Genomic DNA, 17,536 nt, shown 5'->3' with positions numbered 1-17,536 from the left:
TAAGGTCAATTTGTTCACTTCCATCCACGATGTAATTAGTTTAAGATCATCATTAAGATGCACATTGATCTCATTTATGTCTTTTAATGAGCGAAAAAACGGCAGTGTCGTCTGCATAAAGCGTGATTTTGGTATCACTGGACACAGTTAGAGGCAGATCATTGATATACATCGTGAATAGAAGTGGGCCCAAAATTGTACCTTGAGGCACACCAAAGCTGACACATTTGAATGCAGAAATAGTATTACCAAGTGCCTAGAAAGTTTCACGACAATCCAACAATCTATGTTCAGACGACCTTATAATAACCACACATTCGCACGATTTGACTTATTATAAATGTATATCGTATTTTTATTCTTTAGGCTACCTATATTTACATTCAACGTGTGATCAATCTCATTGAAAATATGTATTATCATAGATAAATGAAAATTCAAATTAGTGAATTATCATATAAAATGTTCTTAAACAAATCAACAGCGCCATCTACGTCAGCTACCAACAGGAAGCAACAGACGAGAAAGGTCAACGCTGAACATTCAATTTGAGAAAGTGCTGTGTTACAGCACGAAACGTCATTGAGGTATGTCAACATCACCTTTTCTTGGATTTGTTTAAGGGATCTAGAATGAGCGTTTATGGCGTTTCGACAGTATTTTTTGTGGGACATGAGAGCACCTCAGACCAGACCCCTGCTCAGACGTATCGAATTGCATTCTGAATACGAAGCATGTCTTTCTGATATCAAATAATTTTCATTTTTTGAAATTCACGATAATACAAATTTGATGACAAATTATTAAAATTTGATATTTGTCAAATTTTTGATATATAACAGTCGTCGAAATAAATTTTATAAATCTAATGATATATTCTTAAAGTGTATACGTAGCTGGGAGGAAAAGCCGACGATCAATTGAAAATTTTGACCTTTTATATTGGAGATATGGATTTTTTCCCCAAAAAGACCTATTTTTTAAAAATGTTTTGGGAAAAAATCCATATCTTCAATACGAAAGGTCAAAATTTTCAATTGATCGTCGGCTTTTCATCCCACCTTCATACACTTTAAGTATAAATCATCAGATTTATAAAGTTTACTTCAAGTACTGTTAAATATCAAAATATCAATTTTTAATGATTTGCCATAAAATGTGTATTACATTGCGAATTTCAAAAATCAAAATTATTTTATATCAGAAGGACATTATTCGTATTCAGAATGCAATTCGATATGTCCAAACGTTCATACCCCTTCCTTAAGAACATTTTATATAATTGTAGGCCTATATGGACAATCCTGATGAATCTATATATTTGCGCAAATTAGTGAACCTTCCAAAGGCTCACTAATTTGCGCAAATAGATTCATCAGGATTGTCCATATACAATAAATGTTCTTAAGGGAAGGGGTATGAACGTTTGGACAGTATTTATTGTGGGACATTAGAGCACATCGGACATATCGAATTGCATTCTGAATACGAAGAATGTCCTTCTGATATTCTAATAATTAATTTTCTCATGGCTAATGCTTTGATAGCATTAGCCATGAGAAAATTAATTATTAGTGTATCATATACTTCGGAAGTACAATAGAACCTTGTTAGATGACATGGTGATTTTGACTAAATAAAAGTAGTTCTATCTATATAATATTATTTTACCGCGCAAGCCCACACCCAAGGGTATCATTAGGGACCGTTCACAAACACTTGTTAGGGGCCTGATGCCCCCTTTACAGGTCTCACAAATTTCAGGCCCCCCTTTTTTTTGACATGAAAATTATGGGTCAACCCAATGGAAAAGCTTATAAACACAATTTTCCCAGGAAAATTTGTGGTCATTTTCTTCAGCCCCCCCCCTTTGGAGGGTCAAAACTTTTAAGGCCCCCATTTTTGCATCAGGTCCCCTAACAAGTGTTTGTGAACGGTCCCTAAACCAGGTGATTTATATAAACGTTGTAAGCATGCATCCGCGTGAATTTACTTCAAAAATGATTTGGGAAGGATTCCAAAAAATATCAAATTGACTCTTTAATATCTCAGTTCCTCAGCCAAGTCATATCGTCCACATCGAGTAAGTGCTGAACAGATTTTCTTTTCCTTATTGTTATCAGCATATCTAGGATCTGTTGCTCTTGTTTTATATGGATTATTGCGTTTTATTATACTCTGTAGGCCCCCTACACGACTTTTTGACTATAACAGCAAGTTAGTGCTTTTCTGACTACCCATCACCCTTCCCCGCCGTTTGCTTGTCTGTTATACCATTGCTCTCTTAAGAGCCTTAACACTTCCCTAAACTCAGACAAGCTCGCTGTCACTAGGTGAGTAAAGCACCATTTCATTTGACATATTCGAGCACTGGCTTTTCGACATTTTGGAAGCACTTTCACAGTCCATCACAATTATGATAATCATGTGATCTAGTCATCATTGCCTTCCTCAAACTCTTCCTCTCTATATCTCAGTTCCTCAGCCAAGTCATATCGCCCACATCGGGTAAGTGCTGAACAAATTTTCTTTTCCTTATTGTATGATTTGGGACACTGACTTCGCCACGTTATCAGCATATCCAGGATCTGTTGGTCTTGTTTGGAGGGGTTATTCCGTTTTATACTCTGTACACGACTTCTTTTGATTCCCAAGTACGTGGCTAGAGACTCCCATTCATTGCCAAGCTCCGATGACAGCCATTTTAAATTGGTATTACTCACGATGCCTGAAATATAGTTATAAAAAATATAAATAAATTATTAGCGACCAGGTTATGGAAATTTAATAATACATGTAGAATTCCCCGACCACTATATTAAGCTGAGCCATTTGACGACCAATTTTAGGCATTCTTAATCTCAATTTAAAACAAACCGACAATTGGAACTCGTTCTCACAAAACATGTAGGCCTATAGAGTCCTAAAGATGTTGGTGCCTTTTTTGCGTTTTTGATAAAGAATGACACATAATTGTCTGGGTGCACCGTTAATTTAAGGTCCGTTCATACTACCACCGCATTTATTGCGATGTGTTGCTTTGCGATGCCGATATATCGATTACCTTTGCCGCAACTCACACAACTCGTCGCGGTTCCAATTTAAAATGTATTTAACTTTATTGCGATATCGCGATGCAGTAGTTTGCAGTACGATACAGTGCGACAACGCACCGCACCGCATCGCAAAGCAACGCATCGCAAATGCAGTGTATTATAATGATACCACACAGTTATCTGTCTGTACACAGATTATATTTTGATTGCAGTGACTGTTTCCTTTGTTACCACATGTCAGTCATCTGATGGTTACTGGACCATGTAAACCTGCCAAAAACGCGACATACTGCTGGCCCTATGACCCTGTACTATGCCACGTACCCTAAATTATTTGCTTACTTATCACACTGCGGGCTGATCACAGTTAAAACAAGTGCGGCTGCTCTCAGAACCTACAGCGCTAATCAATACACAATAATTTGATTTAACAAAGTGACGAATCCCGATTCGGCAGTTTGCCAAACTCATTGCCCCATGCTTTTCAAGATATGATACAGCATTATAACTTGAAAAGCACTCTTTGGATATTGGTGTAAATGCAAGTTTGAAACAATTAATAATACACACCTCCTATGTCAATTGCAGTTGTTCTGTATCGGCTTGGTGGTAATGGAGGGTCGGGCTCAGCCTGCGTGTAAAAGAATATTTTGTCACGTAATGGTAAACCAAATTAAAAAGTACGAGGACTAATATAAAGGTGCATCAAATATTATTATACCGTCAACGAACCGACGTTTGGTATGATATTAACTGAAATATTAAAGCATTTCTATCCTTCTTTGTAAATGTAGTAAAAGATTGTGTTGCTTTTAATATAATTGAATACAATGAATGCGTGAATGAGATGTGCTACAGTGCTTGAAATAAGGCAAAACCCACAAAATTACGTAAATTTCAACTTTTTGCGGCAATTTTGCGCAAATTTATCGATTATGCCCCCCCCCTGAAATTCATTTTTCCCCCAATCCCCCCCCCCCCCCCCGACAAAAAATTCCTGGTGCCGCCACTGGATAGTATGTCAATATATAATGGACCAACATAACCATTAAAATGACCGAATGGCTCTTTAAGGTTTGGAATGTTTCAAGCACTGTGTATTTATATGTATTTTGACCATGTAAGTTAGCTATAAACATATTGTATGATTGATATGATATTCATCATTCGTTTTGAGGGTATCTCCCGATTTCGGGTGTATCCTTCGTGTAAGAAAGCACAAAACAAATCCTAACTCTAATTCTAATTCTAACCTTTACACTGACCCTAACCTTTACCCTAACCATGCTAACCTTAACCCTAAATCCTAACCCTAATAGGCCTACTATTATTATTTCGTGCTCTCTTACACGAAGGATAACTCCGATTTGGTTAATACTATGGCTATTATGTTATGTTTGTCCAAGAATCGAGTAAGACACCCGGTAAGACACTATTATACAATAAGCTCGTACCTTTGGTAACGTTACTGGAATCTTACAGAGCAAACCCTGAGATGTCTCCTTGTCGCTCTGGTCCTTATTCTTATCTTTATCTTGACCTTTTTGACCTTTGCCCTTCTTCTCATCCTTCTTATCTCCTTTATTCTCTTTTTCAGCCGCTTTAGCCTCGGCTTCTTTTAGCAACACTTCTTCCGGGTCTTCCATATCTTGTAAAGTTATCTTTGGTATTCCATAGAATTCGGCCATGCCGCGGTATTCGGAAGAGCTGTAGTTGCCGAAACGGTTGGTTTCTGTCACGGAAAATTCCACGAGATTTCGTTTGTGAGAGTAAAAGGTAAATTTCATTTCCTCGCGTCCAATTATCTTAATATTACCGTTGAATCTGTTAACGTTTAAATGGAAGAGAGAAACGAGAAAAAAGATGTCACGATTTTCCATAGGGACGAATACAGGATTCCGCTGTTTACAATGGCTTAACCCCAGGGGCGTAACAAACGGGTGGATAGGGTGGACGAAGTCCAGGGGGCCTGAGAGTTCAAGGCCCCGAGCAAAAGCGAAAATGAAATAAGGGCTGATAAACATGATAAAGGAGATGTTAAAAGGGCCCGCACTAGCTGCTCCTTGTCCATGGCCCCGAGGCTCTTGCTACGCCAACGTTAATCCCATTCCATGATTTCTATCTGCTAATTGGTTACAAGACAGCTATTATGATTGGTTACAAGACGGCTGTTATGATTTCTTGAGCCAATCAGCAAAATGGTAAGAATGGTGGCAGGGTTGAAGAGGATTGAGCTTAAATATTTAGAAGGTGTACTTGGTCACTCAGATCAATATGTGTAATTAACCAATCGCAAACGCTGTACAAAAGGCAATAGTGATCAGGGGTTTAAAAAGAAATTGGTATCATCTAAAGTCCTTTTCGTCATTATGTAGAATTAAGTCAAAGAGCAGATCCTACCAATAAAGCTCAAAATGTGTGCGAAGGACTACTGTATTTTATTTCCCTTGACAATACGAGTAAAATTGGAACAATCCATGCCTATGTCTCTGTTCATTTTAACCTGAAACTTACTTCAAAGTAATCTCCTGTCCTTCCGTCATCGGAATCTCTGGACTGGGATCAGCCTGTGCCTCATAACCATCATTACCTAACCGTCTGAGGGCGCCCTCTAATTGCTTCGACGGGACGCAAAGAACGGCAACCTGCTGGGGATCATCTTCTCTATGTTGAAGGATGATATTTGCATATTTGATCTGCAAGGCTTTTTCAAATGTGTTGGTGATGTTTTGGATTGGGTAACGAGGCTCTGCTGTCATGCGTAGTACGACGAGTCTGATGTGAATAAAGAGAAAAATAAAATCGAGAGATAATGACTTTTTCAATAGATGAAGTAGGCCCATTAAACTAGCTATTTTTTGGTTCGATATAGTGACGTACCGTAGAATTGTCTACGAGCATATTAGTGCCTCCAGCTGAGGAGACGAAAGGCAGATACCATTCACAAAAACATTTGAAGTTTGTATTGATATCATCATAATTATTTAGTGATGTGCGTCCGTATTGTCTGACTGGCAACTGTACTGATACAGACTGCTGTACAAACATGTATTATTGTAAAACCAATCTATTGTAACGTTTTTGTGGAGGGTACGTGTCTGCCTTTCGTCTCTTGCATCAACACCCCCTCTCATTTAGAGGAGATTAGAATCTCGCAGAGGGTACACGGACGTGTAATAACTTTCGGCACTTGCGGCGCAACCGTGAAAAAGCATTTTTCAGGTGAACTTCAGGTGAACCAAAGTACATAATACTAACTACTAGGTCTTTGTCAAGAGGGTTGGTCGAAACTATGTGTATAGGCCTACGTCTACGACATAATTCATACGAAAACTAGAAATATCATTCTGGGTCCTTGTCTCATTCTAATACAGGAATGCCATTATCAGATCATGGACGAAAAATTCGGAGCAGCAAACCGTTAACCGTTGATCTTGGAAGATTGACCCTTACAGCAGCCTTCCTTCTGCGTGTCCCGCTTTTTTTGCGGATCTCCTCATCGTGTTGTGCTCCATCTTAATTGAGATATAAGATCTATTTGCTGAATGACAAGTCGAGCGTTATAAATCCCAACATGTAGCTTTTTTTTTGTCAAGGGACCACCATCACCAGGACTAGGACATTCTGTATTAAGTTGAGTAGGCACGCTTTCTCGACCCTCCTTCAGATAATGGCACAGTCTACTTTGTTCGTATGAACCTACCTATCTACCGGTTGTTCAAGCTCCACAGCAACCACATCTTTTCTAACTTGTTTGATCTCCACTCCATCCAACTCATTCCACACTGCCGAATTTCCTTGCCTAAATAGCACATGCAAGGAGTCATTCGATGGATCGCCGCCAAATATACTGCTCTTCGTTGCCCGGATGACAACAGCCCCCTCTGGACGCAAAGGTTGCTGGGTATTTGTCTTTTCTGATCTGCCACTACCCCCACTACTATTGGCGGCACCGGGGGTGCTACTCTTATTAGGATTGGGTGGACAAGGTATGGTTAAGGTGACGGGTTTTTCAAATGGTTTCTTTGTTGAATGAGTCATGTGAATGATAGGACTGGCGGTTATGAGGTCAGAGCAATGACGCATTCGCTCTTTGAGTTCGGTGACCACTGATTCTGCCGGTTGGACCTGAATAAAATTGAAGTGAAAAGAAGAGGTATGTTCAACAACAAAATTCAACAAAAGGGTAGAAAAATTACTTTAGAATATGTATGAAGCAAAACTTCGTTATATCAAACGTAACGCGTAATATGTCGGGGACATTGTGCCGAAGTTATGGACACAATGGCTGCACATTTATTATATTAAACGCAAAATATTAAAAACTAGCCTAACGCAACACACGACTAACGTATAATTATACCGTAATTTCAAGCACTTAAGCAGCACGCGATTCATATACTCACCCTGAGTGTTACGCTAATGAGTGTACAAGCCTTTGGTGGATATGTTACTGTTATTCTGTTATCTGCTGAAGACTTCACCACGCCGCCTTTCTTACTAATAGTAAGACGATCTTGACTTAGTCTGGATACAACTGCATATGTTCCGATACGAGTTACTCGGCATTCAGCAAATGATGACTGTAGAAATAGATAGGAATCCAAAGCTTATATTAACGTTTTATATAAACTGTTATAAAAATGGAAGTTCTCTTCTTGCAATTATTACAAAAGAAGGTCATTAGGTCAGTATTGCCAGATATTATTAAGTTTCTTTCTCAAAATTAAATTATAAAACAAAAGATTATACACCATGGATTTTAAAGTCTGCAGTTTCAAAACCTTTGGACCGAACTATCGTTTTACCGCCTGTATACCTGTATTATAAGTACGTAAGTACCAGTTCACAGGCTTACAATTCCTGAAGTCAACAGCTAGAGAGTTCATTGCACACGTCATTGAATAATTATCAGATGTGTAATCATTTACTATAATCGGAGGCTGACTTAAACAGACTAGTTTGTGTTTGACGTCATCTGTCAATCAAACTAAGAAACGATTTGTTTGCGATCTGTCGTGATGAAATTTCCGAACGCATCGGCAAAACAGCGTGCACTATGGTTGGTTTTGCACCTTCATACATACAAACCATCTTAAAAGTTAGGTCTTAGTACGAGAACTGGAAACATTCTTTCCTGACGGCCGGCACCGTGCCATTAATACATAGAAAAGTTGCTTTTTGTCATGTTAAGGTACCGTCATTCCTTTTCTCCAATGAAGGCACCAGATGAATCAACCTTCCTTTTACGCGCTACTAACCAATCACGGGTTTCGTGGAGTTGAACGTCATACGCGAACTGGTCTTATTTAATTCAGTCTCCGATTATACCAGCGCCCATAGTGAGATCAACCATCATGTTCAAGGAAAAGTGGCAATCCTTCCAGCTTCGACGATTCCTGAGATCCCAATATGCCTTTGACCCACTGGTCACCTATCCCCAACCTTACCTTCAATTCTTTGTATGACCCTTCTGTACTCAATGTCGGAATAATCTTCCATTCCTGATCCTCTCCCTGACTCAGAAACTTAACCACATACTCTCTCGTCGCTAACATTCTGGCATTACTAGTATAGGGAATAGCCACCACGATAGGTGTCTCAAGTTTGTCTCCTCCCTGCTCATCAACACGCTCAATAGTCAGTACATCACTGACCAACTCTTCGCTGTCCCCGAGTAGTGTAGCACTTGGTTCGGTCACAAGGGAACACTGGAACTTGGGTGAGATGGGGAAGTTGTCGATGTTGTAGCGAAGGATGCATCCGATGTCATCTTCATATTCTTCACCATCTTGAGTTATGTTTAATCTGTAAATATGGGTAAAAGGAGTAATTCGGGTTTTATACGGAGCCGCTTGCCGCTGAGCGGCGTGACGCACGCTCATTGCAGACAAATGGACACAATCAAGGCTTATCATTGGCTGATACCGCATGCCGCAGCGGCGCGGCGCGACAGGGAAGTCTGACAGGAGCAAAGAGGCACTCTGGTCTTTATGGTGGAGGAGTTTTGACTCTTTCAAATGAACGGGAAAATCACGTAACCAAATATTTTACCTCTTAAATTTTAGAATTTGGTGCACGTTTCGACATTATGCATATGGCAGCATTCGATAACATGCAATTAAAGAATTCGATTTAGACAAAATTAGACAGTTTAAAGGATATTTCGTGATCCACAGCCTTATCCCACACTTTTATAGAAAAAAAACTCGAGATAATTTATACCATCGGAAACATCTAGCACTAGCCGTGTGCACAAAATTTCTGGCATATTCATTGGCTTGGCAAAACGATTTTGACAAAATTACACAGTTGCCTATGAGCCAACGTAATACACGTAACTTCGAAAAATCGGAATCAGCTGAAATTTTGGGAATAGTCTTTTGTCGTGGAAATATTGAAACAAACCATAAAAAGAGGATGCTAAAATTACAAAATACTCCTTTAATAAACATAGACCAATTTCAAGTAACACATGCAAAAAAGGAGAACTATAAATGACTCACGGAAAATACGGCCAATCGAGTGGACTTTCTTTCGCCTTTCTAGGTGTAGACACGGGTGTTTCGATTTTCTTCGGTTTTTCCTCATTTTGCTTTTCTGTTATTGCATCTTTCTTATTTTCTTCATCGCTCTCAACTATTTTTTCAGTTTCTTCATCTTTCTTGTCTTCTAATGACGATTCATCTGTGTAGTAAATGGAAAATATCCAAATAACATAAAGAACACTCTGCTTGTGTTCAAGTATATTGGCAGAGTTTGTTTCCAAAAGGGATTCAAATCCACATTTTGTCGAAATTTAGTAGTTATGTGCAGATCATGAAAGAGAGTTACAAAATACACATTTCAACCTTTGTTCCACATCTGTAGTATGTTCGGGTCCGAAATTATGGCCCTCGGTATTTTTTCCGGAAATTTCTGGAAATATTGTACAAAATGGGTTTTGGAAACACATATTTCATTTGTTTGTACTTTAGTCAGTGTCATGTTTTTGTTTCCCGTACATGCTGTAGGTGGCGTGCATTTATTTTTTGATCGCTTTTCGTTTTTATTTGAGAAATCTATAGAAATATTCAATTTCAAGTAAAAAATTACCTTTTCAAGCAAAATATTATGACCCAATAATTTTTGTAACAGATTTTTTCTATGAAATCGATTATATCCTATGAAAATCAATCTATAATTGTCAATTTTCACATCTAACCCATAGGCCTATAATACTGTGCACCGATTAGATTTGACAATAAATATAAGTAATTGATTGAGGCTTTATATTATCAAAACCGCATTTCGCATTTAGATTTTCGACTGTCCCTACATCCCTCGAAGTCCAAACTCCCAACATAACATCCGCAATCCCCTCACAATGCCCACACCCCAACCCCCATATTATACCCTACACACCCCAGTTTCTTGAGACTCCTACAGTCACGCACATACACTGGTACACCCCCACCGTAGGGACAATCGCAATACAATGTTTGAAAGCTATTAATGTAAACTTTCCAGGTTCTGGATTACCTGGCATACCTTCTTTGCTGCTATCTTCTTCTGTCTGCTTTCTGTCGTTCTCTTCCCTTTGTCTCTCTGCTTCCACGGCGTCTCCTTTTGTCTTCTGTATTCGTTCTTCTTCTGTGTCTTCGTAGCCTTTTAATTTCTCATCTGTTTTTTCGACCTGTGACAAGATTTAAAACATAAAAATCATGGACAAAGGCATGATAAAGTGCATTACTTACTTAAGGGATAGTCTTCAGTGAACGGCTCTTTTCACAGCCACCACTTATGTACAGACATAGCTTGCGATTTCGAAACGCCCGTTTCAAACGCCCGCGCTCATTCAAAATCACTCTCATGTGACGAGATTTTGAATACGTACTTTTGGAAATCGCAAGCTCATAACGAACATTTTGATCGGTCGTTTCAGTTCAAACATTTAGTCATTGAGGAAATATATAGGTTTCAATGCGCGCAAGCGGAACCATTTTTCTGCATTTTACGAATCAGTTGTGCTTCTTTGAAAATATTCAGTATTTGACGTGAACAACATAAAGTTACTTTAAAAAACTAATCCACCTTTTTATCAATTTCTAAATTACAAAACAGTCCTTTTGTAAAACTGTCCAACTGCAGAATATTTGAATTTATGTTTACAGAATGATGTGTTAATGCGTTTCTTACTTGATTCGCAACTTCTTCAGCGAGAGCCGCTGCTTCAGCCGCCGCTTTCTCCGCTTCAGCCGCCATTTTACTTGCTTCTGCTACTTCCAATGCTAGATCCGCTAATGCGGCCTTTGCGGCTCTGGCTGTCGCCAATGCACGACTTGCTTCTTTCTCGCATCCTGTACCAAGTAAAAAGTATAAAAAGAGTGTGTCATCATACAAATTAAATATTATGGTTCCAAGTTGCAACAAATCTTGTAACAAAGTTTACGTTTGAAGTTAAAAGCTAAAAAATAGTTAAAAGATGTTGAAAGATCAACAACAGATCTTTGTATAAAATACCTTTTTATTAGATAGGCCTAATTAATAATTATAGATTTTTTCGGGTCCGCTCTTTTTGGGATACCCTGTATATGCCCTATACTGTCATTGTGACCATTAACACGGATCCTGTTCAGGGTAATCTATAATGTACACATACTATCAATAATGTAAATATCAAACCATGGTAACGGGACGCCAAAAACCTGTCAAATTCAATCATATATAGGCCTATACCTTTACTCAATAAAGAACCAAAAATATCTATGGCAAATGAAGTTCGCTCCCGGGGGTCCGCTATTGTGCATAATTATATCACATTATATACATTTTCGGAAAAGCGAATTCAAATGTGCTTTTTTCTTCAAAACGACATCCTTTCTTGCAGAAAATGTGCGTTTTCTTTAAAATGACGTCCTTTCTTGCAATAAAGGTATGGATAGACGACGTTTTTAAACTTTTAAAAGTTTCATTTAAATTTATGCATGATTTGATTTCTTTATGAAAAATAATTATGTCTCAAATATAAAATGAATAAAATGTTTTGCATAAAGTACTTACAAAGGTGAACGTTGTACCGATCGCGTCAACTATATTGGTGAACAACAATATAAAGGGTATACATGTCGTCGAAGTATAAATCACTGCCTGTTTTTCCTCAAACGAAATGCATTAATTTGATTATGTTGATCATTGAGCCAACGAACGAATCAAATCATTGTTCCCAGGTACGTTTATTCAACAACAATTATGTTATATTTGTAGATAGTGTAAGATCATGTTTGGACATCGCATTAGCAGAACCACAGATCCTGGAATTCCAGGATCTGTGGCAGAACAAACTTAAATTGGGCTGTTCCAGTTAAAATCCATACACCCCCTATGGACGACATGACTTTAATCTCCCACACAGAGGGTGTAGATTTCAAATGGAGTCACCCATTTGAAATTCACACTCCCTGTACTGTGTGGAAAATTAACACGTCTTCCATTTATCATGTTTATAAGGGTATATGGATTTCAACTGAAATAGCCAAATACTGACTTATGCTCATAGATACGGATTTGTTTTGAAAGCTTAATTTATACTTCACAGTCGTCAGTGATGAGCGATTGTAATTGGACCAATGATATGACTTCGCCCAGACTTTTCGTGATCAAACAACCTACATGCCGGGGTGGGGGGTGGGGGGGATACTCGCATAAAGGTAGGCCTATATTGTATACGGACGTGCCGCTCCAATGGGTTGGTTTTCCAAGAACAATCCTTAGACATGCATGGGTCTATGTTTTGATTGAAAAATCCTTACTAGGGTCTCCCTTTTAATTTTTCCGTGCAATATGTGAAAAACATGTTACTATTACTATTTTCAAGCTCAGGTCCTTAGATATGGGTCCCTATTTTCGGAATATCCTTAGATATGGGTCCCTATTTTCGGTTAAATTACCTTTGGAAATGGGTAGGGGCCTAAGGGTTCGGAAGCTCGAGCCGCACACCCCCGTCGAAAAATAATCCAACAATAATGCACAACGTTTTAAGGGTCGGGGAAGCCAATATATTTCGATATGTCTTGTGGTTCTTGACTGCTTATAAGGTCTCATAACGAAAGAATTTGCTCTGTATAGGGATCTGGAATGAGCGTTTTAAGCGTTTCGACAGTATTTTTGTGGGACATGAGAGCACATCAGACATATCGAATTGCATTCTGAATACGAAGAATGTCTTTCTGATATCAAATAATTTTCATTTTTGAAATTCACGATATAATACAAATTTTATAACAAATTATTAAAATTTGATATTTTCCACATTTTTGATATATAACAGGCCTCGAAGTAAATTTCATAAATCTAATGACATGTTCACTGTAAAAACAGTGTTTAGCGATTAAACACTTTTCTAAACACAATTTTGCCACCACTTTGTAAACATGTTTAAAAGTTAAGCATCATGTGTCAAATTTCTCAACATTGGTCAGTGATGGTGTTTAATTTCTAAACATCTGACATCCATATTCTAAACATAACGTTTCTAAACACATTCTTGCCACCACTTTCTAAACACTGTTTATACAGTGTTCTTAAAGTGTATGTAGCTGGGAGGAAAAGCCGACGATCAATTGAAAATTTTGACCTTTCATATTGAAGATATGGATTTTTTTCCCCAAAAGACCTAATTTTTTTTGGTGTTTTGGGAAAAAAATCCATATTTTCAATACGAAAGGTCAAAATTTTCAATTGATCGTCCCACCTACATACACTTTAAGTATAAATCATCAGATTTATAAACTACTTCGAGTACTACTGTTAAATATCAAAAATATCAATTTTTAATCATTTGCCATAAAATGTGTATTACATTGCGAATTTCAAAAAAATCAAAATTATTTGATATCAGAAGGACATTCTTCGTATTCAGAATGCAATTCGATATGTCTGATGCGCTCTAATGTCCCACAATAAATACTGTCCAAACGTTCATACCCCACCCCTTAACCTAAAACTTTTTCTCACACATTGCAGTCCTATAATCACGAGTAAAATAGAATCTCCGCTGTGAAAACTTGTGTGAAAATAATGATGAACTCTTTTGTTTTGGAAGTGGAGTATCAGGTCAGTTAAAACTGCAATCCAACACTCAATAATTACACAAATCGCCCATGATTATTTATTTGAACCTTCCGTAACAATAGGCACTGCAATGGAACCAGATACAAGAAATGTAAACAGACGGAGTGATGACATAAACAAGAATTGCTGATGAATTATCACATGACATCAATGCTATTCTATTCATCCGTTTATTTTAACAAACCCAAACGTGGTGTAATCAAATTGTTTTCCCAAAAATCAAACACAGTGTCCAGCAAACACAAAAATGTTTTCAAAACGTTTTAAACAGATTATATTTTGAGTTTTGGTTTAGATAAAAACGTTTTAATAACATTAAATGTCGGATGAAAGGTTTTATACCATTTACATTTTTTTGTATATAACCCGACATTAAACGTTTTCTGGCAACCTTTTCTAACCTTTTGCGGATGGTGTCCAAAACGTTTTGTGTTTGCCGGGGTACCTATGATTTAACTTTCGCCGATGTGACGTGAAACATGTTGGCAAAAGCACAATATGTAAAAGTAGGCCTATGTATTTCAAAATCATGCAGATTAAAACTGTTTTCCCGTATCTGATTTGTTTTGGGAATTGTAGGAGTTGCTAATTATTATTCTTATTATATCAAATGATTGGTATACCCGTCAGTTTTTATGTTTATTGAAAATACCGTCTCTTTCAAATGCAACAACATTATTGGAACTCCTGAAATGACCAGGATTGATCAATTTTGAAAAATACTCCCTTGCACATACAAAACGTTTTACAAGAAACGTGTAAATGTCGTCAGATTATATAAAAGGTATAAATATTTTAAAAAGAATTAGCCAACAATATTTACAATAACATTTGGGCAACATTTTGATATATTGTTGTTTTTGTTCATATAAAACGTTTTAATAATGATTGCATGACCTTTATATAACCCGACAGTTAAATATTATAAAAAAACGTTTTGATAAAACGTGAAAAAAGTGATACTTATTGTGCATGAGGCGACAGTCTCGTCCGTCCATCACTAGAAACTGATGGGCCAAACATTTGACTTTAAACGCCAGATTTGCAAGCACCTTTTAATGCTAAACATGTTTATGAAGTTTTAAAATTAAACACATTGGAATTTGACACTGGTGTTTAGGTTTTAAACATGTTTAAGAAGTTGATGGCTTGCGTTTTGGAATTAAAAACATGATGTCTTGAAAATTTGACATCGATGTTCAGGTTTTAAACAAATTTAAGAAGTTGATGGTTTGTGTTTAAGAATTACACACGCAATGTCTTGGAATTTGACATTGGTTAAATACAGCACCTTTTGTGGTTTTCCTTTCCTTAGTGTAAGAGAGCACGAAATAGAAATAGGATTAGAGTTAGGGTTAGGGTTAGAGTTGGGATTTGTTTGGTATTCTCTTACACGAAGGATACACCCTTTTTGCTGCATACCCCCACTATATATAATATACGTAGTGGCGTAGCCAGGATACCGTAAAACCCCGTCTACAAGCATATATGGTGTTTTTTATGAAAGCTAAATTAATTCAAAGCAAGCGTAAATATACCAATACAATAGATTGGTCTTAAAATAATACTTGTTTGTATATGCTTGAATCCGTAATTTATTTGCTCAAACTCCATAATGGCGCCTGGATTAATGTAGCTTTCATCAGAAGCACTCTATATGCTTGTAGACGTGGTTTTACGGTATTTCAAGAGGAAGTGGGCGACTTTCAAGTGCGAATTTGACCGGGAAAAAGTCAAAAATGGGCAAAAGGCATGAAATCAAAGCGGCCAGAACGGGAGGGGGGGGGGGTGACAAGATGTCCTACAGTGGGCATCTTGCTATATAAGCCACTTTTGTGACATACCCTGTGCAATACACATACTAATACTTACCATCTTTCTTTTTGTCCTCTGCGTCCTCCTCCTCATCTGTCTCGCCCATCCTAATCACAATGGTCTTCTTCAGCTCAATAGTGGCCTCTCTAACTTCTTCTATTTCTTCATAGATTCTCAAACTCCTAGCTTCAGAATCTTTTAGACTGAGAGATAGATCTGCTAATACACTATGAAGCAAGGAGACATCGAGAGGTCCCGGGTCCAAATCCTCTTCACGCATGGACAACCGTGAGGACTCCTGCCTAACAACATCAACATATTGTGAGAAGTCATGGGCATCTGTTAGGGAAGCGACTTCAAAGTCGTCATTGTCGTAGGATTGTCTGCTGGTCAAACTGTTACGATCTGGGGACAGAGTCCCGGTGGATCTTCCAGCTGATTGTCTGGCACCACGTGCTCTGGAACTGGTCTTAGGACGATGTTGTGATCTTGCAGAAGACGCTCGACTGCTGCTTCTGTGAGATTCAGGGCCATCAGGTGAGGAAGACCCCAATGTGTCCGTTCTGGATAAGGCATCTTCGTCATTAGCTTTGACGATATCATTTGGACTTTGTTTAGTTTCACCACCTTCTGAACGCAGAGACTGTCGCGAACCAGACACTGTGCCACCTCCTGATCGAAGGGACTGCCGCGAACCAGACACTGTGTCACCTCCTGATCGAAGGGATTGTCGCGAACCAGAAATTGAACCATCGCCTGAACGTAGTGACTGTCGCGAACCAGAAACTGCATCTCCTCCTCTTGAACGAAGAGACTGTCGCGATCCAGAAATGGAAGACCTATCTTCGACTCCATTAGCGTTCCCATTGATAACACCAGCACCATCTAATTCACTTTCAGTTTTATCTTTGGTATGTTGTACCGGTGCGTCTATTGATGTCTCATGTTTTCCGCTTCTGCTACATTTTGGTTGGTTTGCTAAAGATGACATGATGAATTCGATTCAGGGAATAAATATTTCACAAACCCTGAACTAAAGTAAAATCGGCAGCTCATGAAGCAGGTACCAGTAGGTCTATATGTGGTTCCAAATTATTACACAGCATTTGACAGTATGGGATCACGAATGACCTCACGGTGACTAGCGTCCCGGTTCACCCAGGTAACAAACCGGAAGTACTAAGTACCTGTAACAGTATCCCAGTATTCATAGCGAATTGTTTGTGTTGGTTAGCGAAGGTATTAGGACTTGACAGATTCCCAGCAACCTTTTGTTATAAGGTCCAAATGGTTTAATAATGTCATTAAAATGTTTCTAAAACGTTTTGAATGAAAAAAAAAACCACGCTAAAAACATTTTTTAAATGTTGTAAAAATATTATTGTAAGAATGTTGGCAAAATATTTAATTTGTCAACACTTAAGGGGACGGTCACGTCATCGTCACCCACCTTTGCATAATATTTTTTGTGGGGCCTGGGAGCACATCAGACACACCAAAAATTGCATTATGAATACGACAAATGTCTTTCTAATATCAAATAATTTAGATTA

The 17,536-nt window shown here is 38.1% G+C and overlaps 1 protein-coding gene across 1 annotated transcript; it reads right to left on the bottom strand.

The window, feature by feature from the left end:
• Positions 1 to 1,872: 1,872 nt before the first annotated feature.
• LOC140140949 (death domain-containing protein 1-like) lies at positions 1,873 to 17,054 on the bottom strand. The gene is made up of 11 exons (XM_072162715.1): positions 16,041 to 17,054; positions 11,235 to 11,395; positions 10,587 to 10,731; positions 9,563 to 9,743; positions 8,507 to 8,864; positions 7,463 to 7,639; positions 6,760 to 7,184; positions 5,571 to 5,831; positions 4,511 to 4,880; positions 3,627 to 3,687; positions 1,873 to 2,728 (listed from the first exon to the last, which is right to left on the bottom strand). Exons 1-11 carry the CDS (start codon positions 16,972 to 16,974, stop codon positions 2,433 to 2,435), a joined length of 3,369 nt encoding a protein of 1,122 aa, XP_072018816.1. The 5' UTR covers positions 16,975 to 17,054; the 3' UTR covers positions 1,873 to 2,432.
• Between the last annotated feature and the right edge of the window lie 482 nt (positions 17,055 to 17,536).

This window comes from Amphiura filiformis, chromosome 19 (genome assembly GCF_039555335.1).
Source record: "Amphiura filiformis chromosome 19, Afil_fr2py, whole genome shotgun sequence".
In the NCBI taxonomy this organism is placed as follows: Eukaryota; Metazoa; Echinodermata; class Ophiuroidea; order Amphilepidida; family Amphiuridae; genus Amphiura; species Amphiura filiformis.
Note: the sequence above shows the minus strand (reverse complement) of the source record. Positions and strands in the feature narration are given on the sequence as shown.